This window comes from Cherax quadricarinatus, chromosome 54 (genome assembly GCF_038502225.1).
Source record: "Cherax quadricarinatus isolate ZL_2023a chromosome 54, ASM3850222v1, whole genome shotgun sequence".
Taxonomy (NCBI): Eukaryota; Metazoa; Arthropoda; class Malacostraca; order Decapoda; family Parastacidae; genus Cherax; species Cherax quadricarinatus.
Window position 1 is genome coordinate 26,543,551 of NC_091345.1, and position 27,010 is coordinate 26,570,560.

At 39.6% G+C, this 27,010-nt stretch overlaps 1 protein-coding gene across 1 annotated transcript in view; it reads left to right on the top strand.

The window, feature by feature from the left end:
- Positions 1 to 260: 260 nt before the first annotated feature.
- Positions 261 to 27,010, top strand: part of LOC128699090 (carbohydrate sulfotransferase 11) — a 214,802-nt gene continuing 188,052 nt past the window's right edge. The window contains exon 1 of the mRNA XM_070096756.1: positions 261 to 1,385. Within this exon, the coding sequence (XP_069952857.1) occupies positions 1,357 to 1,385 (29 nt within the window). The 5' untranslated portion in view covers positions 261 to 1,356. The remainder of the gene's footprint in view (positions 1,386 to 27,010) is intronic.

Sequence of the window (27,010 nt, forward strand, 5' to 3'; positions counted from 1 at the left end):
TCTCTTCTGAGTGTTGGGATGTTTGCAGGGAGGGACGTACATTACACAACCTTGCACCAGTTACACTCCCTTCGTCCAGTTATGTCAGAGCTCAGAAGGCGGTACTGGACGAAATACTGTGAGGAGTGAGCGAAGACTGTGGTAACATTGGTGGGGGTGGGAGGGGACTTGGTCACATGAGGGGAAGGGGGGGGTAAGCGCGTGTACGTACATGTGTCTGTCTCCTCCTTCACCCGGTTAGTCTATCCCCTCTGCCGCAGTTGTGCTCCCCTCACATACACACGCACAAACACAATCCTTCCCTGCCCCCCTCCAGTCCTTCTCTCTCCTGACAGGATTCCACCACCCCACCACAACAACCTCAAGCCATCGTCATCCCACTTCTCTCTCTACATCAGCATCTCCTTACTCCTTTTCCCATATACATACGGACCAGTTGGACGTTGTTTTCCCTTCCCTCACTACCACTGCGTCCCTACCGCCCAGTACAAGCACACAGGCGCAGGCGTGTGTGGTTAGCCAGTGCGACAGAAATATTGCAGAGGTGCGAGAGTTGTGATGTTATTAGCGCCACATGTGCGACCAACAAGCATGTGTTAGAGGTGCTTCTCTAGTGTTGTGCTGACTAATTAATCCTTTCAGCCACCATTATAGTATTAAGTGCTGGGCTGATCACTTTATAATGGTGATGCTCGGGTTGTTCAAGAATGGAGTGTGGTGCATTGTTTGACCAACAATTGCTCAAAGTAAGATTCAGTGATGGTACAACATCTGTGTTAACAGTGACTGTTTTGATCGGTTTAATTTCAGCAGTGCTGAGAGTTTCATTGCAGCACCAGACTCTGTGAACTTGCTATGCTGGATTGATTAGTAGTGCTGAAGGTGCGCCAGTTACAGTAAACAATGGATCGAGTGAATCATACAACGATCAACAATTGCCCCACATACTTCCGAGGATGTAATCTTATTATAAGTGAAATAATACTCCCTGGCCGCTGAACATGTTTCTTTTGCCAGCAGGAAGGAGCGAGACACCTTGCATAACTGACTGCTAGTTGTGGAAATTGTGGCAGGTGATTGCCACATGGAGGCAGGCACCATCACCGGCCGAGTTACCTGACAACACTAAAACATAGACTAGTTAGGGAATGACGGGATTATTGTAATCACAGAAGACGTGGGTCAGGTCGTTGAGCAGGTGGCGAGGCAGGTCGTTGAGCAGGACAGGTGGTGCAGCAGAAGAAAAGGCAGGAAGTGGAACTGTTCGTCGAACAGCGAGTTGAATGGGACGATTTACAGGACGAGGAAGACTATGTATGGTGGAATAGGACGTGACTGAGAGCGTAAGGCAGCGATATGCCTCGACTACCATACGCCAGGGCGAGGTGAGTGACGTACGTCGATACTGACACAGTCTCTCTCTCTCTCTCTCTCTCTCTCTCTCTCTCTCTCTCTCTCTCTCTCTCTCTCTCTCTCTCTCTCTCTCTCTCTCCCTCTCTCTCTCTCTCTCTCTATAATTGGTCTAAGTCCTCTTAGATGCTAACATATCAAGAATATTTTATTTCCTCATATCCTTTCCTTGTGAGATGCCACGATGCTAGTGAAAGACTGGAGATCCAAATAATTAGTTACCCTTCCTTTTTCTTTACATCAAGCTGTTTACCTCCTGCTTCCCAACTACTGTAAAACCCCATCGATTCGCCTAAACATAGTAAAAACAGTCCCTAACATAGTAATAGGTATATAAATAACTAAAATAAAAAACTGTAACAACGTTTTACACATACATGTGTCAGTTATAAATGCCACAACCCACTTTTCTCACTCACACAAAATGCAATTTGCGTAAGAAAATATCAAGTGAATACCAGGTAAATGTATTTAATATACTTCTCATAGTTTATGTTATAATGTTTGTTAATTCTTTAATAAACTGTTGATTCTATTTTAAGTTTAACTTAAAATAGAATTTAAGTTATTAATTTTGGGTTATTAATGTCCTTCGAATTAATGCATAGAGATTATAACAAAGCAATGTAACAAAGGTAATAAAAATAACAGTTCGTGTTATAAGAATTATGAACTTATAACCCACAACGTTCAAAGTCGTACAAGAGAATGTAAGCTAAACCGTCTTTATTTTTTTGTGTTGGAAAGATTTCTGATCCAAGGGATTATGAAGAACAAAACTGCATTGCATGGTGAGAATAAAGCCATATAACCATTCATAAAATTATAGTATAACATTGGGACGTCATATAATTAAATTTCTTAATATAATTTTAATAGTTAAATAATTTGCAAACATGTGCCGCTTCAGCTCGGATTTGAGCGAATTAGAAATTCCATTTTTTTCTTTGTAATGTAACAGTTCATGGAATTATATGTTCATTAAAAGGAGCAAGAAACCCCTTTCACAGACCTTAAATATCTATGGAGAGGTAACATAGACACGGAGGATATTCCACAGTTACTAAAACTAATGTATATAGCCCCACTCTATAAAAGCGCCAGTAAAGCAATTGAAAAAAGAATTACAGACTAATTGCACTAACGTCCCACATTATAAAAATCTTGGAAAGGGTTCTAAGAAGAGAGATCACCAGCCACTTCTGCATTCAACAGTTGCACAACCCAGGGCAGCACTGGTTTAGAACAGGTCGCTCCTGCCTCTCACAACTACTGGACCACTATGATGCGATGTTGGATGCACTGGAGGACATCAAAATGCAGAAGTAGTATACACAGACTTTGTGAAAGCCTTCGACATGTGCGATCATGGTGTAATATAACACAAAATCCATGGCAAAGGAATAACAGCATAAGTGGGTAGATGGATCTATAACTTCCTAACAAATAGATCAAAAAAGAGTAGTAGTAAACAGAGTAGAGTCAAAGACTACAATGAAAAACTCTGTTCCACAAGTTACAGTATTTACGCCCATCCTTTTCCTCATCCTCATATCTGGCAAAGACAGAGATGTTAGCCACAACATCCTGTCCTCTTTTGATGACGTTACCAGAATTTGCATGACAATGTCATCTATTAAGGACACTGCAAGTCTCCAAGCAGACATTAACCAAGTCTTTTATTGGGATTCAGAAAATAATATGAAGTTCAATTACTCCGCTGGGGAAAACTTGAGGAAAGAAAACCCGTATCAGAGTATAAAACAAATTCTAATCAAAGAATAGAGTGATATTGTCAGAGAATATCTATTTCAAAGATCACAACAATATATCCACCACATCTGATAGGAAAATTATAGGATGAATAATGAGAACCTTCAAAACTAGGATTCTGATAAGAAGATGCAATGGTTGGTGGACGATATTGGGAGGGTATGTAAAAGAAGGAAATTAAAAGTGAACATAGGAAAAAGCATGACGAGGGTAACAAATAATTTAGGTAATAAAAGATTGGATATCAGATTGGAGGGAGGGAGTATGGAGGAAGTGAACGTGTTCAGATATTTCGGAGTGTACTTGTCAGCAGATGGGCTTGTGAAAGACGAGGTCAGCCATAGAATTGACGAAGATAAAAAGGTTAGTGGTGCACTATGGAAAAAAAGAACATAATCCATGGAGGCAAAAACGGGAATGTGTGAGAGTATACAGTGGTACAAATGCTTATATATAAGTGTGAAGCATGGGTGGTGAATGTTGCAGCAAGGGGAATGCTGGAGGCAGTAGAAATGTCGTGTCTCAGGGCAGTGTGTGTTGTGAATATAATGAAAAGAATTTGTAGCTGCTTAGAGATTAGGTGATGAGGGGTTGCTAAAAGTATTATTCAGAGGACTGGGGAGGGTTTGCTGAGGTGGTCCGGACATTTACAAAGGTGGAACAAAATAAAGTGACTTGAAGGGCATGTAAATCTGTAGTGGAGGGAAGACAAGGTAAAGGTCGTCCTAGGAAAGGTTACAGGGAGAGGGTAAAGGAGGTTTTGTGTGCAAGGGGCTTAGACACCCAGCAAGCATGTGCTGTTGGAGTGTAAGGAATGTAACATGAAGAGATTCAGGGAAACGGGTTAGCTGGAGTTGAGTCACTGAGGTAGGAAGTACAGTGCCTGCACTCTGAAGGAGGGGTGGAAATATGTTGCAGTTTTTAAACTCAAGTATTGGCATGCCTTTGGCAAAAGTGTGATGGAGGTTATGCACAATAACCTCAGTTATATATGAATCGAGTTTCAATAATACAAAATTACTTTTATATAACAAATGCTAGTTTAAGTGAGCTTCAGTGGGGTTTCTAAGTTTCGCTCAGAAAATAAAAATTTTTATATCTCTGTCACTTAAAAAAATAGCTGTCATTCGGGTCAACGAGGCGTGGTGACCCGAAAAAGAAGAAACTCTTTCATCATTATTCATTCAATCACTGTTTTACCATAGGCACGCAAACACTACAGTTCAAGAACCTCAACATATCTCCTCTCCTTCACAGCACAGGCACTGTACTTCCCACCTTCAGGATTCAAGTCCAGCTAACCAGTTTCCCTGAATCCCTTCATGTTACCTTGCTCACACTTCAACAGTACATCCAGTCATGAAAACCATTTGCTTCCACTCACTGCTAACACACTCATGCATGCTTGCTAGAAATCTAAGCCACTTACACCCTCCCTCCAACCATTCTTAGAATGATCTTTATCCTGCCTTTCTTCTACTTCAAATTTATACACCCAGGTCATTCTGTTTTGTTACATCCTCTCTAAATGTCTGAACCACCTCATCAACCCCTCCTCAGCCCTGTGGACAATACTCTTAGAAATTGCGCAGCTCCTAATTTCCATGCTACAGATTCTCTGCACAATATTCACATCATACATTGCCCACTGACACAACATCTCCGCTGCCTCCAGCCTTCTCCCTGCTTCAAAATTCACCACCCGTGCTTCACACCAATATAAAAGCATTGGTACTGCTATACTCTCATACATTCCCCTTTTTGCTTGTATGAATAACATTCATTGTCTCCATAGTCTCCTCAGAGCACCACTTATTTCCCCCCTCCTCATCAGTCCTGTGATTCACCTCGTCTTTCACAGCCCCATCTGTTGACAAGTCCACACCCAAACATCTGAACACATTCACTTCCTCCATACTCGCTCCCTCCAGTCTGATATCCAGTCTTTCATTGCCTAGATTTTTTGTAACTTTCATCACATTGCTCTCTATGTTCACTTTTAATTTCCTTCTTTTAGATACCCTTCCAAACTCATCCACCAACTTCTGTAATTTCTCTTCAGAATCTCCCAGAAGCACAGTGTTATCAGCAAATATGTGACAACTACCGCTTTGTGTTACATTCTTTCTCTTAATCCCACGTCTCTTCCCAAAACCCTCGCATTCACTTCTCTTACACCCCATTAATTAATATATCGCACAACCATGGTGACATGAAACATCCTTGTCTATGATCTATTTTTACTGGGAAATAATCTCAGTCTCTTCTATACACTCTAACTCGTGCCTCACTGCTTTCAGTAACCTACCACCTATTCCATACATTTGCAATATCTGCCACATTTCTCCCCTGTCCACCTTATCTTACCATACGCCTTTTCCAATTCCATAAATGCAATGAAAACCTCGTTATGCTTATCTAAATATTATTCACTTATATATTTCACTGTAAACACTTGGTCTACACACTCATTATCCTTCATAAAGCTTGTTCATCTGTGATCCTGCTCTCCATCTCACTCTTAATTCCTTCAATAATAACTCTTTCATACTCCTTACCATGCCAGGTATACCCATCAGGCTTATTCTCCTATAATTCTTGCACTCTCTTTCGTCCCCTTTGCCTTTATATATGCTCTCTGCCAATCCCTAGGAATCTTCCTCTCTTTTATATATTTATTAAATAAAAGCATCAACCTTTCCAAAACTATATCAACACCTGAATTTGACATTTTTGTCTTCATTCCATAAATCATTCTACCCACAACCCAATACTCATCTTGCTCTTCCTCCCTCCTACAAGATGTTATGCCTCCCTGCCCAGTGCACAAAATCACAGCTTCCCTATCTTCAACATTTGACAATTTTTCAAAATTTTCCTTCCTTCCAGATGCCGCCAGCTCACCATCTAATAACTCTCCACTATTTTTTTTTTCTAAATGTAAAGCCATTCGTTCCCTAGGCATTCTCAACTTATTAATCTCTCTCCAAAACTTTTTCTTATTTTCAGCAAAATTTGTTGACAGCATCTCACCCACTCTCTTCTTTGCTCTCCTTTTACATGCCTTCGCTACTCTCTTAGCCTTTCTTACTCTCTCTCTATACTCTGCATGCTCTGCCAAAAATAAAAAGTGTGCAATAACAGAGCAGAGCCATCTTGTATACTTTCCCTTTTTTTTTTCTTAAAATATGTATCGCCTATAACAAACCCCTTTCCATACAAAGTTCAATCAAAGGGCCCCCATTATCATTTATACCTGGCACCCCAAACTTACCTACCACACCCTCCTTAAATGATTCTCCTACTTTAGCATTTAGGTCCTGTACCACAATTACTCTCTCACTTGGGTCAAAAGTTCCTACACACTCACTTAACATCTCCCAAAATCTCTCTTACTCTCTCTCCTCTACACTCCTCTCTTCTCCAGGTGCATAAACACTTATTATGGCCCACTTTTCGCATCCAACCCTTATTTTAATCAATAACTGATCCTTCACCGTTATTCCTGCCCCTTCCTTAGCTCTGTCTCAGATACTCCTGACTTAATCCCATTTATTTCTCCCCCCTGAAACTCACCTACCCACTTCAGTTTTGTTTCACTTAGAGCTAGGACATCCAACTTCATTTCATTATTTGTTAACATCCGCACTACATCCACACACATTCAAGCATCTCAGTTTTATAAAGTTTTCTTCTTCACTTTTTTGGTATTTTCTACAGGAGAAGGGGTTACTAGCCCATTGCTTCCGGCACTTTAGTCGCCTCATACAACACGCATGGCTTACAGAGGAAACATTCTTTTCCACTTTCCCATGGAGAATAGAGAAAAAGAACAAGAAGAACTATTCAGAAATTAGAAGAGAAACCTAGATGTGTGTATGTAAATATATGCATGTGCATTCCTGTGTAGTGTGACGTAAGTGTAAGTAGAAGTAGCAAGATATACCTGTTATCCAGCGTGTTTATGAGACAGAAAAAAGGTCACCAGTGTCATGCCCCTATGGTTAACCTTTCTTTAATATTACATTGCGGTTATTTCCTTTAATAGCTAAATTGGAAATGAACGTCCTTGTATTATTAAGGCTAATTCTTATTAACAATTATTATAATTTATGTAACATGGCCATAAGTTTAATTGGAGGTATAGTAACCTGCCTGCCGCCCGGTGTACCGGTGTATGGTTAGCTGAGATGTTCGATGGTTATACCCCCCTTCCCCCCCCCCTTTATGTTCAACTACTCTGAGTGTTGGTGAGTCACGTCACGTGACCCACTTGACCTGTATGCTCAAGGTTGAGGGACGAGCAGTGAAGAAGCAGCAGCCAATGAGAACACTCCTGCTCGTCTCTGGTAACTGGCCAAGGTTTATAATCCTGCCTGGACATATTCTGTTTTATTCTGACTGCTTCCAATTGGGAAACAAGACTTCATACATTAAAGTAATCTCTATATACATATATGTTATATCTAGGATCTCCTCCTAATCATCTGTTATGAAAGCCTTATATATATTTTGGATAATATAGAACATGCATTCTTAACTTATATACGATAATTCGTATATTATTTCTGGCTTTTGTTGTATTATGAATTTACTTAATTAAAATTAGGCATTCCGGAGGATCACTATTATTACCCTAACCTCTCTGACCAAAGTTGTTATGCTCTAAAAAGAAGGAAATAGTGGTTACAAAACTTGGAGTGTAACAACCAGCAATCCTACCATCATGTAAAACAGTTACAGGTTTCTGTTTTATACCCACTCGACAAGACGGTAGTTCCTCCCTGGGTGGTTGCTGTCTACCAACCTACTACCTATATATATATATATATATATATATTATTTTTTTATTATCACACTGGCCGATTCCCACCAAGGCAGGGTGGTCCGAAAAAGAAAAACTTTCACCATCATTCACTCCATCACTGTCTTGCCAGAAGGGTGCTTTACACTACAGTTTTTAAACTGCAACATTAACACCCCTCCTTCAGAGTGCAGGCACTGTACTTCCCATCTCCAGGACTCAAGTCCGGCCTGCCGGTTTCCCTGAACCCCTTCATAAATGTTACTTTGCTCACACTCCAACAGCACGTCAAGTATTAAAAACCATTTGTCTCCATTCACTCCTATCAAACACGCTCATGCATACCTGCTGGAAGTCCAAGCCCCTCGCACACAAAACCTCCTTTACCCCCTCTCTCCAACCTTTCCTAGGCCGACCCCTACCCCGCCTTCCTTCCACTACAGACTGATACACTCTTGAAGTCATTCTGTTTCGCTCCATTCTCTCTACATGTCCGAACCACCTCAACAACCCTTCTTCAGCCCTCTGGACAACACAGTTTTGGTAATCCCGCACCTCCTCCTAACTTCCAAACTACGAATTCTGTGCATTATATTCACACCACACATTGCCCTCAGACATGACATCTCCACTGCCTCCAGCCTTCTCCTCACTGCAACATTCATCACCCATGCTTCACACCCATATAAGAGCGTTGGTAAAACTATACTTTCATACATTCCCCTCTTTGCCTCCAAGGACAAAGTTCTTTGTCTCCACAGACTCCTAAGTGCACCACTCACTCTTTTTCCCTCATCAATTCTATGATTCACCTCATCTTTCATAGACCCATCCGCTGACACGTCCACTCCCAAATATCTGAATACATTCACCTCCTCCATACTCTCTCCCTCCTATCTGATATTCAATCTTTCATCACCTAATCTTTTTGTTATCCTCATAACCTTACTCTTTCCTGTATTCACCTTTAATTTTCTTCTTTTGCACACCCTACCAAATTCATCCACCAATCTCTGCAACTTCTCTTCAGAATCTCCCAAGAGCACAGTGTCATCAGCGAAGAGCAACTGTGACAACTCCCACTTTGTGTGTGATTCTTTATCTTTTAACTCCACGCCTCTTGTCAAGACCCTCGCATTTACTTCTCTTACAACCCCATCTATAAATATATTAAACAACCACGGTGACATCACACATCCTTGTCTAAGGCCTACTTTTACTGGGAAATAATTTCCCTCTTTCCTACATACTCTAACTTGAGCCTCACTATCCTCGTAAAAACTCTTCACTGCTTTCAGTAACCTACCTCCTACACCATACACTTGCAACATCTGCCACATTGCTCCCCTATCCACCCTGTCATACGCCTTTTCCAAATCCATAAATGCCACAAAGACCTCTTTAGCCTTATCTAAATACTGTTCACTTATATGTTTCACTGTAAACACCTGGTCCACACGCCCCCTACCTTTCCTAAAGCCTCCTTGTTCATCTGCTATCCTATTCTCCGTCTTACTCTTAATTCTTTCAATAATAACTCTACCATACACTTTACCAGGTTTACTCAGCAGACTTATCCCCCTATAATTTTTGCACTTTTATCCCCTTTGCCTTTATACAAAGGAACTATGCATGCTCTCTGCCAATCCCTAGGTACCTTACCCTCTTCCATACATTTATTAAATAATTGCACCAACCACTCCAAAACTATATCCCCACCTGCTTTTAACATTTCTATCTTTATCCCATCAATCCCGGCTGCCTTACCCCCTTTCATTTTACCTACTGCCTCACGAACTTCCCCCACACTCACAACTGGCTCTTCCTCACTCCTACAAGATGTTATTCCTCCTTGCCCTATACACGAAATCACAGCTTCCCTATCTTCATCAACATTTAACAATTCCTCAAAATATTCCTTCCATCTTCCCAATACCTCTAACTCTCCATTTAATAACTCTCCTCTCCTATTTTTAACTGACAAATCCATTTGTTCTCTAGGCTTTCTTAACTTGTTAATCTCACTCCAAAACTTTTTCTTATTTTCAACAAAATTTGTTGATAACATCTCACCCACTCTCTCATTTGCTCTCTTTTTACATTGCTTCACCACTCTCTTAACCTCTCTCTTTTTCTCCATATACTCTTCCCTCCTTGCATCACTTCTACTTTGTAAAAACTTCTCATATGCTAACTTTTTCTACCTTACTACTCTCTTTACATCATCATTCCACCAATCGCTCCTCTTCCCTCCCGCACCCACTTTCCTGTAACCACAAACTTCTGCTGAACACTCTAACACTACATTTTTAAACCTACCCCATACCTCTTCCACCCCATTGCCTATGCTCTCATTAGCCCATCTATCCTCCAATAGCTGTTTATCTTACCCTAACTGCCTCCTCTTTTAGTTTATAAACCTTCACCTCTCTCTTCCCTGATGCTTCTATTCTCCTTGTATCCCATCTACCTTTTACTCTCAGTGTAGCTACAACTAGAAAGTGATCTGATATATCTGTGGCCCCTCTATAAACATGTACATCCTGAAGTCTACTCAACAGTCTTTTATCTACCAATACATAATCCAACAAACTACTGTCATTTCGCCCTACATCATATCTTGTATACTTATTTATCCTCTTTTTCTTAAAATATGTATTACCTATAACTAAACCCCTTTCTATACAAAGTTCAATCAAAGGGCTCCCATTATCATTTACACCTGGCACCCCAAACTTACCTACCACACCCTCTCTAAAAGTTTCTCCTACTTTAGCATTCAGGTCCCCTACCACAATTACTCTCTCACTTGGTTCAAAGGCTCCTATACATTCACTTAACATCTCCCACAATCTCTCTCTCTCCTCTGCATTCCTCTCTTCTCCAGGTGCATACACGCTTATTATGACCCACTTCTCGCATCCAACCTTTACTTTAATCCACATAATTCTTGAATTTACACATTCATATTCTCTTTTCTCCTTCCATAACTGATCATTTAACATTACTGCTACCCCTTCCTTTGCTCTCTCTCAGATACTCCAGATTTAATCCCATTTATTTCCCCCCACTGAAACTCTCCTACCCCCTTCAGCTTTGTTTCGCTTAGGGCCAGGACATCCAACTTCTTTTCATTCATAACATCAGCAATCATCTGTTTCTTGTCATCCGCACTACATCCACGCACATTTAAGCATCCCAGTTTTATAAAGTTTTTCTTCTTCTCTTTTTTAGTAAGTGTCTACAGGAGAAGGGGTTACTAGCCCATTGCTCCCGGCATTTTAGTCGCCTCATACGACACACATGGCTAACGGAGGAAAGATTCTTTTCCACTTCCCCATGGACAATAGAGGAAATAAAGAAGAACAAGAGCTATTTAGAAAAAGGAGAAAAACCTAGATGTATGTATATATATATGCATGTGCGTGTCTGTGAAGTGTGACCAAAGTGTAAGTAGGAGTAGCAAGATATCCCTGTTATCTAGCGTGTTTATGAGACAGAAAAAGAAACCAGCAATCCTACCATCATGCAAAACAGTTACAGGTTTCTGTTTCACAGTCATCTGGCAGGACGGTAGTACTTCCCTGGGTGGTTGCTGTCTACCAACCTATATATATATATATATATATATATATATATATATATATATATATATATATATATATATATATATATATATATATATATATATATATATATTGAGGAATTGCTTAGCGCTTCTTTTTGATTATAATAATAATAATAATAATTGAGGAATTACTAAATGTTGATGAAGATAGGGAAGCTGTGATTTCGTGTATAGGGCAAGGAGGAACAACATCTTGTAGGAGTGAGGAAGAGCCAGTTGTGAGTGTGGGGGAAGTTCGTGAGGCAGTAGGTAAAATGAAAGGGGGTAAGGCAGCCGGGATTGATGGGATAAAGATAGAAATGTTAAAAGCAGGTGGGGATATAGTTTTGGAGTGGTTGGTGCAATTATTTAATAAATGTATGGAAGAGGGTAAGGTACCTAGGGATTGGCAGAGAGCATGCATAGTACCTTTTTATAAAGGCAAAGGGGATAAAAGAGAGTGCAAAAATTATAGGGGGATAAGTCTGTTGAGTATACCTGACAAAGTGTATGGTAGAGTTATTATTGAAAGAATTAAGAGTAAGACGGAGAATAGGATAGCAGATGAACAAGGAGGCTTTAGGAAAGGTAGGGGGTGTGTGGACCAGGTGTTTACAGTGAAACATATAAGTGAACAGTATTTAGATAAGGCTAAAGAGGTCTTTGTGGCATTTATGGATTTGGAAAAGGCGTATGACAGGGTGGATAGGGGGGCAATGTGGCAGATGTTGCAGGTGTATGGTGTAGGAGGTAGGTTACTGAAAGCAGTGAAGAGTTTTTACGAGGATAGTGAGGCTCAAGTTAGAGTATGTAGGAAAGAGGGAAATTATTTCCCAGTAAAAGTAGGCCTTAGACAAGGATGTGTGATGTCACCGTGGTTGTTTAATATATTTATAGATGGGGTTGTAAGAGAAGTAAATGCGAGGGTCTTGGCAAGAGGCGTGGAGTTAAAAGATAAAGAATCACACATAAAGTGGGAGTTGTCACAGTTGCTCTTCGCTGATGACACTGTGCTCTTGGGAGATTCTGAAGAGAAGCTGCAGAGATTGGTGGATGAATTTGGTAGGGTATGCAAAAGAAGAAAATTAAAAGTGAATACAGGAAAGAGTAAAGTAATGAGGATAACAAAAAGATTAGGTGATTAAAGATTGGATATCAGATTGGAGGGAGAGAGTATGGAGGAGGTGAATGTATTCAGATATTTGGGAGTGGACGTGTCAGCTGATGGGTCTATGAAAGATGAGGTGAATCATAGAATTGATGAGGGGAAAAGGGTGAGTGGTGCACTTAGGAGTCTGTGGAGACAAAGAACTTTGTCCTTGGAGGCAAAGAGGGGAATGTATGAGAGTATAGTTTTACCAACGCTCTTATATGGGTGTGAAGCATGGGTGATGAATGTTGCAGCGAGGAGAAGGCTGGAGGCAGTGGAGATGTCATGTTTGAGAGCAATGTGTGGTGTGAATATAATGCAGAGAATTCGTAGTTTGGAAGTTAGGAGGAGGTGTGGGATTACCAAAACTGTTGTCCAGAGGGCTGAGGAAGGGTTGTTGAGGTGGTTCGGACATGTGGAGAGAATGGAGCGAAACAGAATAACTTCAAGAGTGTATCAGTCTGTAGTGGAAGGAAGGCGGGGTAATGGTCGGCCTAGGAAAGGTTGGAGGGAGGGGGTAAAGGAGGTTTTGTGTGCGAGGGGCTTGGACTTCCAGCAGGCATGCGTGAGCGTGTTTGATAGGAGTGAATGGAGACAAATGGTTTTTAATACTTGACGTGCTGTTGGAGTGTGAGCAAAGTAACATTTATGAAGGGGTTCAGGGAAACCGGCAGGCCGGACTTGAGTCCTGGACTCTGAAGGAGGGGTGTTAATGTTGCAGTTTAAAAACTGTAGTGTAAAGCACACTTCTGGCAAGACAGTGATGGAGTGAATGATGGTGAAAGTTTTTCTTTTTCGGGCCACCCTGCCTTGGTGGGAATCGGCCAGTGTGATAATAATAATATATATATATATATATATATATATATATATATATATATATATATATATATATATATATATATATATATATATATATATATTAAAAGTCTTCCTCAGTCTGCATCGACATATATATACGAAGAACTTTTATAAATACATTTCAGATAATTGCATAATCTCATTTAATGGAGGCTCCTCAATAACTCTAATTTACACAACTATAAAGACAAGCATGAGTGACAGTTATGGTGCCAACTTACCTGGAAAGTAAGAGAAGCTGTGGCTCCGGCTGAGAAATGGGAGAAATAGACATTTGTAAGGGAAGACTGTCATAGCCCAGGAGGTGAGACGGTCAGGGCTCGGGAAGTGGAATAACTATCAGGGTTCATGTGGTGATAAGACCGTCAGGGCCTTTAAAGGAGGGATGACGGTCAGGGATATGAGACGATGGGAGTGGAAAAGTGACTGAAACAATGAAAGAAGAGAGGGGACATGATAGTAGGGGAGAGATATAGAATGAAAGTGGAAAAAAGAGAATGAATAAACAGAAAGCGATAATGTACGGAAAATATGTAGACAGAAAATGGGCTTGTTAATTAACATTTGCATATACAAAAGTGGGATAGAGGAGAGAACCTAGTATAAATAAGATTATACAAATAGTTCACCTTATTTCTGAAAGCCTTACGATTATCCATGGCATATTCTTCAATAAGCAGATATTTGAAATAATAGTCTACGTGATCCGGTAACTATATATTTTTGAGAACGAAAAAATTTAGCACTAGGGAGGGTTTCAAATTGTAACTAATAGAAAATCACAGACTAAATTTCGACAGCATTTTCTTGAATTGGTAAACCTTTAGTCATTTTTTTTAACTTGCAATTGAAATACAGGAAAAATCAAGCAATGATGCACACTACACACATCTCCAAACCTCTAAGAATATTCCCTAACAGAATACTCCATACGACTGAATGTACAACAATGTAAAACACTTGTGCTTTATAGTAATCTGTTTACATTAATGTTTTATCACTGATTTCATCATTGCTTAGTTAATCTTAAGTTAATTTTAAGCCAGCCCGTAATGCTATGCATAGTATAAGTGGCTTCGGCATGCTGTTCTTATCTGTATTTTTTTGTACCTCTGTATGTGTGCTCAAATTGTAAATAAATAAATAAATAAAAAATAAACGAGGAATAGCAAAGACACAGGTAAAAATATAAAAATAAATACTCGATTATATATATATATATATATATATATATATATATATATATATATATATATATATATATATATATATATATATATATATATATATATATATATATATATATATATATAAATATATATATATATATATATATATATATATATATATATATATATATATATATTTCAACCAACAATTCGGCCGTCTCCCACCGAGGCAGGGTGACCCAAAGAGAAAGAAAATCCCCAAAAAGAAAATACTTTCATCATCATTCAACACTTTCACCACACTCACACATAATCGCTGTTTTTGCAGAGGTGCCCAGAATACAACAGTTTAGAAGTATATACGTATAAAAATACACAGTATATCTCTCCAAACTGCCAATATCCCAAACCCCTCGTTTAGAGTGCAGGCATTGTACTTCCCATTTCCAGGACTCAAGTCCGGTTATATAAAATAACCGGTTTCCCTGAATCCCTTCACTAAATATTACCCTGCTCACACTCCAACAGATCATCAGGTCCCAAATACCATTTGCCTCCATTCACTCCTATCTAACACACTCACGCACACTTGCTGGAAGTCCAAGCCCCTCGCCCACAACACGTCCTTTACCCCCTCCCTCCAACCTTTTCGAGGATGACCCCTACCCCACCTTCCTTCCCCTACAGATTTATACGCTCTCCCTGTCATTCTACTTTGATCCACTCTCTCTAAATGACCAAACCACCTCAACAACCCCTCTTCAGCCCTCTGACTAATACTTTCATTAACTCCACACCTTCTCCTAATTTCCACATTCCTGTCGTGGGGGTTCGATAGGAGATATGATGGTTGAAGATAAACACACTTGTGGATGGTAATGCTATATATTGTCAGACTGTGGTAAGGAAGGGCCCAGCCTGCCTGTTACTGCCTGGTGTAGGTCTCTGCATGGACTGAGAACGAGGTAGCGCGTCCCACTCACTCATGCCGCATCCCGTGACGTCATACAGTCACTAGGCCTAATAGGGATCCTCTATATAAACACATGGAGGGCACTATGATACTCAGCTAAGCTATACAACACAAGTAAGGGGGATCAGCAACTATGCTGACAGCTCGGTCATGTTACGTATGTCGTCTCGACATACACTACTATGCTATAGGCTGAACAGGCAGGTGTTTCTGGGCTGATTCTATACAATAACAAAGACATATGTAACTTAAAACTAATGGATGGTATCATAATGGATGTTAACTTAATGAGTTTTAATGTAATGGGTGTTAACGTAATGAGTTTTAACGTAATGCATTACAACTTATAAGAACAAATCATTGTACAATAAGGATGGAATTGATCGATTGATCTGTATTCATGCACTCTACGGATTCTGAGGAAGAATAAATATATATTTACAAAGTGAAAGTAATTAACATCAAAATCTGGTGCACACAGATCAGTATTGCTAAATTCTCAGAATTCGGAGGGAACGTGAACACAAAAATTTCTGACAAACTGATCAGCTAATAACAAAACACACAGTTGATAATTTCATTCATCTCGGACACCTAATTATGCAGGCTGTTTACATTTAAACCCAATTCTGCGAGGGTAAGGTTTACGTATGCAGAATGGTTATCATCTTTGGGTGGAACGAACTCTTCTGCGATGGCTAACACATGCCTTGACTGAGGACGATCTGAATGAGTATTTACAAAAGATACAGCTACATTCACTAGTGACTGTGGAATTACTAACTCTTCTGCTAGAAGTACTCAACTCGACTGTTCGACACAGTAATTCTTGGCTCATTACAAAGTCACTAATGGGTGCTGGTGGCTTCACAGTCAGAATAAGATCTTCCTGGAGCAGGAATCGAATCACACCAGAACACAAGGGATCGGTTCTTTTTTTACTGGAGGAATGAACAAACTCGGTGGAGTGGATGACTCTCCCCGGTTGAAAAAAATAATGCTATAACACACAATATGAGCAAGGAAGAACGAATCTACTATCTCTCACTGCAAGCACAGGGGAAAATAAATGAACACGGTCAACAATACAGATATTCAATGTGAGTCACACACAGTGACACGAGGTATCAACTATTAAGAAACTACACTTACAAACGTTAACAACATGTGAAAGTTACTCGAGAAACAACTTCTTACATTGCATGAATTACTGTCAACTAGGATGGGATCACCATCTGGAACATAAGGGACAACAACAACACTCAAGTGAGTACACTAGCCACAGAAACGTCTTTCTGCAACGGCTTGTGGCATCAGCAAGAGATGGCATAACTCGTTGCAAGTAAAGTTCTTCTCAAAGCGTCCCCTGGGAAGGAACGAATACTTGAACAAGTCGCCATCACAAGGATAGTAGTCTCAGCACCCAGGGTTGTCTGAGGTTCCTCTGAAACCCAAGGTAACTGTACACTATCCTCCGTGCACGATATTGTGGCTGGAGTCCAGACAGGAGTGACAGTATTACTAGTGCCTGGCCACTCGGCTATGTTAATAAGTAATGAACGAATCTATAGGAGCTTAATATGAACTTCACATTTTGCAGCACCTTAACAAATCTCAGATACAAGCTGTGAGAACAAACACATTTCTCAAGGGCTAGGTATTGTCTTTCAGTCAGTAAGGGAATATTGGTACTGTGGACTGATTCATATTGACTTTGACTGGCATGATACACTAAGTGAACATTCAAAAGTGACTGGGACATCTTCTCAGGAAACTTACTCAAAGACATAAAGGCAAAAAAAAAAAAAAAAAAAAAAAAAGAGAGAGAGAATGACACAATAAGCTTAAACAGGAAGAAATTACTTATTTAAAAAAAACAAGTCACACTGTAAGCAAGGAAATCTCACACACAAAAGAAAATACCCAACTGAATAAGCAGCACTTTGAAAATCAAGAGAAATTGTACTTTACTCAAATCTAATTTTACTCAAATTTACTTTAAATTGAATTAATGGCACAGTGAGTTGTCTTTACTCTGAATGCAATAATGAAATTCAACAATAAAATGATGAATCAATCAAAAATGTGAAAATGGACTCAATAAAGCTTGTGCAAAATTAAAACAAACTGGGAAAACAATTCACTAAAAATAAAATAAAATGGCACACAAAGAATAAAATATTATGCACAGAAAAGAGCATATGAAACTGCACTAAAATAAACTGTAGCAATATTGAAAATAACAATTACTAATCAAAAGTACTGCACAACACTACATAAAATTTCTGAAAGAAAAATTTTAATGGCAATACAATGTTTACACAAGAATTATTGCAAAATGAGTCAATGATGCAATGATAAAAATTACACACACAAGAAAATACAGTTTACAAGAAAAAAAAATATATCATCAAGGAATGAAATGATTGAAGACTTTAACTCTTAATTGCAGCTTAAACAACACTGACTTAACAAGCAGAAGAATGATTTACTTTAAAAGAAGAACTTAAAAATTGCACTAAGAGCGAATTTGTTCAATGAAATATAAAAATAATAGATGCAAAACACAGAACAAAAAGGTTTGAACACTTACAGTGATGCAGAACACAACACATCAATATAAACACAATACTAGAATTTTCTTGCAATGAAACTTGAGGTATGAAAAATTTGGAAAATAATTGTTTGGCTTGAACAAAATAATGGCACTATTGTCTGTGGAGATAAGACAAATTAGACACAGGTTAAATGAAAAGAATTAACACAAGATTGTTCAACACACAGAAAAAAATAAAATAAAATGGCAAATGAATGAAAACAAAAACAGCAAGAATACACAAATGCTGGGAGAAAAAATATAACAGACAACACTGAGTTGTGATGCAGAATATAAGGTAATAAATTACTGAATTACTTCACTGCAATACTGTGAACACAAGATAATTGTGAAGTGTAAACACAAGTTTACACTGCTTATATATTGCACACAACAAGGAAAAAACATTAAAGTACTTACTTCAAGTATATATAAAAAAAAAGAAACACAACGCAACAGACATAAAATAAAGCACGAAAATTAACACTGAAGAAAGAAAAAAAAAATATTGCAAGCAGTATATAATAAGGACTGAGTCTAATGAAGAGTTACTGAATGTCACTAAGAAATCACTGGAAACACAAAAAAGAAATGTCTCAACACTCGCAAATGTCTCTATGAAAAATATTATCACTGTAGCGACATTGGTGAAGAATGAGGTAGATGGTGGAGGATAGTGTTGAAGGGTAGAGGTAGAGTGACTCAAGAAATCGTAATGACACGATTGCAAATAGCTGGTCTAGTGGCTAACGCGACGGGCTGGAGTTTTGAGACTCTATGACCGCGAGTTCAATCCCGGCCGGGGGTATGGTTTTTTTAGAGGTAGAGACTCGTGGTTGGCGCTCGCTGACTACTCCACATGTGATCGAAGAATTTACTCTTGAATCGACGATGGACTCACACAAGAGACTTTTTATGATGGCGCTACTGATGAAAGAACACACCTAGCTCTTGACCCCCTATGTGGTCTTTAAAAATTTGGTGCTAGAACTGTGCTAGAAGAGTAAAAACAGTGGTAGTGAGTGAGATGGGTGGGTGAGGCAGCGCAGTGAGACACTGCGTGGTGACTGGGCCTATGGGATGAACGGCATAAGCCTCACTGGGGACACCCACACTAGGCACGAAAATATTCTAAGCCGGGCTGGCTTAAAAACAAACCCACGAAATACCACAACACCACAGGGATTATAAAGCACTCAGAATGGCTAGAACTTGAAGCACAAAGCGATGAAGAAGACTGTACCCACATGGCTTGCTTGAGTACTGGGTTAAGACACTTGGGTTAGTTGCTGGCTGGCTTGGGTTAACCCTTCACACAGACTGGCTTGATAACTTCTAACGATGAGCACAGCAGGGGTGGAAGCTGGCTTGGTAGGCAAGGCTGGATGGTGTAAGGCTTGGGCTGACTGGGCTTATTCTGACTCCCCCACAACAGACTGGCTTGCTGGCTTGGCTTACTTTGCAAACTCGGGTCAACCCGTTGGGAGTGATGCAAATAAGCAGATAAACACTAATACACAGAGACTGACCAGTGAATAATGCAGAGGGCTGGTAAAAGTTTGCTTGGGTAGTGGCTAGGTCGGCCTACTGGCCACACAAAATGTCCGTCATTGGCTGAGAGAATTTATCTCCATGCATCGGTGTAATTATCAATTTTATGCCCACAGCGCTGGCACCAATTTGTTGTGGGATTTCGAAGGGAGATATGATGGTTGAAGATAAACACACTTGTGGATGGTAATGCTATATATTGTCAGACTGTGGTAAGGAAGGGCCCGCCTGCCTGTTACTGCCTAGTGGAAGTCTCTGCATGGACTGAGAATGAGGTAGCGCATCCCACTCACTCATGCCGCATCCTGTGATGTCATTCAGTCACTAGGCCTAATAGGGATCTTCTATATAAACACATGGATGGTACTATGATACTCAGCTAAGCTATACAACACATGTAAGGAGGATCAGCAACTATGCTGACACTCCGAATTTTCTGCATAATATTTACACCACACATTGCCCTTAGACAGGACATCTCCACTGCCTCCAACCGCCGCCTCGCTGCTGCATTCACAACCCAAGCTTCGCAACCATATAAGAGTGTTGGTACTACTATACTTTCATACATTCCCATCTTCGCCTCCATAGATAACGTTTTTTGACTCCACATATACCTCAATGCACCACTCACCTTTTTTCCTTCATCAATTCTATGATTAACCTCATCCTTCATAAATCCATCCGCCGACACGTCAACTCCCAAGTATCTGAAAACATTCACTTCTTCCATACTCCTCCTCCCCAATTTGATATCCAATTTTTCTTTATCTAAATCATTTGATACCCTCATCACCTTACTCTTTTCTATGTTCACTTTCAACTTTCTACCTTTACACACACTCCCAAACTCATCCACTAACCTTTGCAATTTTTCTTTGGAATCTCCCATAAGCACAGTATCATCAGCAAAAAGTAACTGTGTCAATTCCCATTTTGTATTTGATTTCCCATAATTTAATCCCACCCCTCTCCCGAACACCCTAGCATTTACTTCTTTTATGACCCCATCTATAAATATATTAAACAACCATGGTGACATTACACATCCCTGTCTAAAACCTACTTTTACCGGGAAGTAGTCTCCCTCTCTTCTACACACCCTAACCTGAGCCTCACTATCCTCAAAAAAACTCTTTACAGCATTTAGTAACTTACCACCTATTCCATATACTTGCAACATCTGCCACATTGCTCCACTATCTACTCTATCATATGCCTTTTCTAAATCCATAAATGCAATAAAAACTTCCCTACCTTTATCTAAATACTGTTCACATATATGCTTCAATGTAAACACTTGATCTACACATCCCCTACCCACTCTGAAACCTCCTTGTCAATGGTCCAAGTCGGACCGAAACGTCGTCGTAAGCTTCTGTCTTTTATGTGCGGGTTATTTGTGTATCGCAATCCTACATTCTGTCTTACCTATAATTCTTTCAATAATAACCCTACAGTACACTTTTCCTGTTATACTCAATAAACTTATTCCTCTATAATTTTTACAATCTCTTTTGTCCCCATTCCCTTTATATAAAGGGACTATACAAGCTCTCTGCCAATCCCTAGGTACCTTCCCCTCTTTCATACATTTATTAAACAAAAGTACCAACCACTCCAACACTATATCCCCCCCTACTTTTAATATTTCTGTCATGATCCCATCAGTTCCAGCTGCTTTACCCCCTTTCATTCTACGTAATGCCTCACGTACCTCCACCACACTTACATTCTGCTCTTCTTCACTCCTAAAAGATGGTATACCTCCCTGGCCAGTGCATGAAATTACCGCCTCCCTTTCTTCCTCAACATTTAAAAGTTCCTCAAAATATTCTCGCCATCTACCCAAAACCTCCATCTCCCCATCTACTAACTCCCCTACTCTGTTTTTAACTGACAAATCCATACATTCCCTAGGCTTTCTTAACTTGTTTAACTCACTCCAAAATTTTTTCTTATTTTCATTAAAATTTCTTGACAGTGCCTCTCCACTCTATCATCTGCTCTCCTTTTGCACTCTCTCACCACTCTCTTCACCTTTCTTTTACTCTCCATATACTCTACTCTTCTTATAACACTTCTGCTTTGTAAAAACCTCTCATAAGCTAACTTTTTCTCTTTTATCACACCTTTTACTTCATCATTCCACCAATCACTCCTCTTTCCTCCTGTACCCACCCTCCTATAACCACAAACTTCTGCCCCACATTCTAATACTGCATTTTTAAAACTATTCCAACCCTCTTCAACCCCCACCCCCCACTACTCATCTTTGCACTAGCCCACCTTTCTGCCAATAGTCGCTTATATCTCACCTGAACTTCGTCCTCCCTTAGTTTATACACTTTCACTTCCCTCCTACTTGTTGTTGCCACCTTCCTCTTGTCCCATCTACCTCTTACTCTAACTGTAGCTGTAACTAAATAATGATCTGATATATCAGTTGCCCCTCTATAAACATATACATCCTGGAGCCTACCCATTAGCCTTTTATCCACCAATACATAATCTAACAAACTACTTTCATTACGTGCTACATCATACCTTGTATATTTATTTATCCTCTTTTTCATAAAATATGTATTACTTATTACCAAATCTCTTTCTACACATAGCTCAATTAAAGGCTCCCCATTTACATTTACCCCTGGCACCCCAGATTTACCTACTACTCCCTCCACAATATTTTTACCCACTTTAGCATTGAAATCCCCAACCACAAGTACTCTCACACTTGGTTCAAAACTCCCCACGCATTCACTAAACATTTCCCAAAATCTCTCTCTCTCCTCTACAATTCTCTCTTCTCCAGGTGCATATACACTTACTATAACCCACTTTTCACACCCAACCTTTATTTTACTCTACATAATCCTTGAATTAATACATTTATAGTAACTCTTTTCCTGCCATATCTTATCCTTCAACATTATTGCTACTCCTTCTTTAGCTCTAACTCTATTTGAAACCCCCTGACCTAATCCCATAAATTCCTCTCCACTGAAACTCTCCCACCCCCTTCAGCTTTGTTTCACTTAAAGCCAGGACATCCAGTTTCTTCTCATTCATAACAACCACAATCATCTCTTTCTTATCATTTGCACAACATCCACGCACATTCAAACTTCCCACTTTGACAATTTTCTTCTTATTCTTTTTAGTAATTATTACAGGAAAAGGGGTTACTAGCCCATTGTTCCCGGCATTTTAGTTGACTTTTACAACACGCATGGCTTACGGAGGAAAGATTCTTATTCCACTTCCCCATGGATATAAAAGGAAAAGTAATTAGAACAAGAACTAAGATAAAATCAAAGAAAACTCAGATGAGTGTGTATAAATAAACGTGTACATGTAAGTTTAGTGTGACCTAAGTGTAAGTACTTCTACTTACACTTAGGTCACACTAGACGTACCTGTAATCTTGCATATTTATGAGACAGACAAAAAACACCAGCAATCCTACCATAATGGTGGCAGGACTGCCTCATGAGGCAGGCCAAAGCAGCGTGGGTTCGAGTCCTTGGTTAGTCGCAGTGTTGTTATTGATATATATAAATATATATATATATATATATATATATATATATATATATATATATATATATATATATATATATATATATATATATATATATATATATATATATATATATATATATATATGTCGTGCCGAATATGTAAAACTGGTCAATTAGCAAGAACTCATTTGAAATTAAGTCCTTTCTAAAAATTTCTCTTATACGTTTAAAGATATATTTTTTTCATTAATGTTAATGTTAAAAATTTTAATTTTGCACCAAAATAATCTTAGAAAACTTACCTAACCTTATTATAACAAGCGCAATTTATTTTAGCCTAATCCTACTAAATATATTTTAAAAACGTTTACAGTAATTTAATACTAAACAAACACAATGAAATATATTTTTTTCGTTAGGTTTAGAATGATTTTGGCGAAATTATTGCATACACAAATTTTCGCTTGTCCTATATGGCAAGATGAGCGTTGCTATTTAAGCCAAGATCGCAAGTTCTGCCTATTCGGCACGACATATATATATATATATATACATATATATATATATACATAATATATATATATATATATATATATATATGTGTGAGGGCGTGCAACAGGAGGACCCTCTCGCCCCCTTTCTATTTTGTTTGGTCATCAAGGAAGTCACGGAGGCACTCTCCAGCGAGCTCAATATCTGGTTCCTGGACGACGGTACCCTGGCTGGCACAACAGAATCTCTCCTAGAGGACATCAGTAAAATTAAAGACATGGGAGAAAGCCTGGGCCTTTCTTTAAACCCCACCAAATGTGAAATAGTTTCTACCAATCAACAGTTGATCCAGAATATTAGTACCGTTTTACCAGGAGCACGAGCCATTGATCCAGCCAATAGCACTCTCCTCGGTGCTCCTCTTGGGTCCAATGCCATCGATCTGATCCTAGGAAAAAAAGTCTCAGACCTCCGGACGATGGAAAGCAGGATGAAAGACATTGACACACACGATGCCTTCTACCTACTCACCAGGTGCCTGCCAATCCCAAAACTTACCTATTTTCTGAGATGCTCCCCAGCCTTCAGCAGTCCAAAACTCAAGGAATATGACTCTCTCCTGAAGGCCATGCTAGAGAGTGTATTGAATCTTTCCCTTGACGATGGACAGTGGTTGCAAGCCTCACTTCCGGTCAGGCTTGGAGGGCTAGGAGTACGCAGATCCTCCCAGATTGCTCTACCAGCTTTCCTATCCTCTTCCATTGCATCAAACGAGTTGATAAGACAAATTCTTCCTGACACCCTCAGTGACTCAGCAGGAATAGAAGACCCTAGCTATGTCAGTGCCATCACGGAATGGGAGACTCTTGCTGCTCCAGCACCAAACCCTAGTGCAGCACTGGCTCACAAACAGTCAAGCTGGGATAGCCCAATTGCTGAAAAGGTGCTTGCCAACATGCTCAGGGCTGCAACATCAGATAGGGAGATTGCCCGTCTCCAGGCTGTAAGTGCACCTCACTCCGGGGACTTCCTCCAAACAGTTCCCATATCGGCAATGGGAACGCGACTCGACCCTAAGACCCTCCGTATTGCAGTGGTTCTGCGCCTTGCTGCCCCAATTCACACAGAATATATGTGTATTTGCGGCGAAGTGCAAGCAGACCAATACGGTCTACATGGTCTTAACTGTTCCAAAACCAAGGGCTGGCATGCAAGACACAATGAGGTCAACGACATCATTAAGAGAACCCTTGCTACAGCTGGATGCCCTGCCGAGAGGGAGCCACGATCACTTGCAGCAAACAACACCCACAACCCAGCAAACCGCCCCGACGGGATCACCATCAATCCTTGGAAGAATGGCAAGCTCTTAGCATGGGACTATACCTGTGTGTCCACACTGGCTGACACCTATATCCATCACAGTGTGGGGCGACAGGGAGGAGCTGCTGACCACAGGGAGGAGTACAAGATCAGCAAGTACAGGGACATTAGCCAACAGTATCAATTTGTCCCAGTGGGATCAGAGACCTTGGGATCATGGGGAAAAAATGCCACACGTTTCCTTAAAGAACTGGGTTCCAGACTCATCGACACCACCAGGGACCCAAGGGCAGCCACTTTCATGTTCCAGCGTCGCCATCCAGAGGGGAAATGCTTGCTGCATACTTGGCTCACGTCAAGCCTCGGAGGAGCTGGAGGAAATTCATCATCTTTGATACATTGTGCCATTGTATTCATGTTTATGTTTTTTTCTGTAAATGTATTTTGTTTATTAATAAATGTTCACATAGAATAAAAAATATATAGGGGGTGGTAGGAGAAGAAAATATTCAAACAGCTCCGGGGAGAACCTTGAGTTTTCTCTGAGGTACGTTTATTGTCTTCTCTGAGGATGAGGGTCCCCAGTCCAGCTATTGAGGTGGTACTTCTCTATATATTTTTTTTTATAAAAAAAAAAAAAAAAAATATATATATATATATATATATATATATATATATATATATATATATATATATATCCTGGAAGTGGGAAGTACAGTTCCTGCACTTTAGCGGGCGCCTAATATTACAAAAATGAAAATATTAAATGGAAAAATTAATATTCCGAATATTAAGAAAATACATTAATATATTTCACTATTATTAAAAGTATAGAGCATAAGCAGTTATTATACATATTAACATTTGTTACTAGGGACGTAATTACTACAGTATTGCAGGGAAGGTAAATAGCAATCTGAAAAGTAATTGAGAAAACTCGGGGAATAACAATTGATGGTGACAGCGATATGTCTACAATATAGAATGAACTCTCTTAAGTCCCCACCGCCTTTGTTTTTCTCTCACAGCTACCCCTTGACTTTTGTTCCTCTTTCCAACCTTAGTTCCTATGCTACACAGGAGACTCAACCTTTAATTAAAAGTAACGAATCGGAATATGATTCCACACGCAAGAAATCAATATATGTAAATACTTGGTCTATACATCCCTTACCTTGTACATATCAACTCCATGTGGGAGGACTGATTACCTCAGTCTCCTCATCTTTCACCATTCTTCTCTGCACTTTACTGATGGAACCACTGGATGGGAACACGTTTCCACAATAAAGACACCTACGTGTTGCACACGCTTTATGTATCATTCCTTACTCTTCCTAGATCCTCCTTGTTCTCTGCAATCCTACTTTCGGCTCATTCCTTAACTCTTTCAATAACTAGTTGTACTTAGTTGGTGTGCTTCCCGAGAAATGTTTCCCCATATTGCATCAGCACAGTCCCCTGTACCTCAGTGTACGCGAATGAGACAGTGCAAAATGTGGAATAGGTTAGTAATGCTGTTAACTATTATTGTTGACGATTTGCTGGGAATCAGAAGAGGCATCCACAAGTCATCATATGGAAACTATTATTTCATATATGGTCTGTCAAAATATGAACAGCTCACAAATAATTCAAACCTTCCAATAATAATCAGTAGCTTTGAAGCCCAGCTGGAAAGGTATTGTCTTGTTATCTCAGAGAGGGAAATATTCTAAAATATACTATCACATTAAGTTTGAAGCCGCTATTTCAGTTTTCCCAAATTCTTTAATGG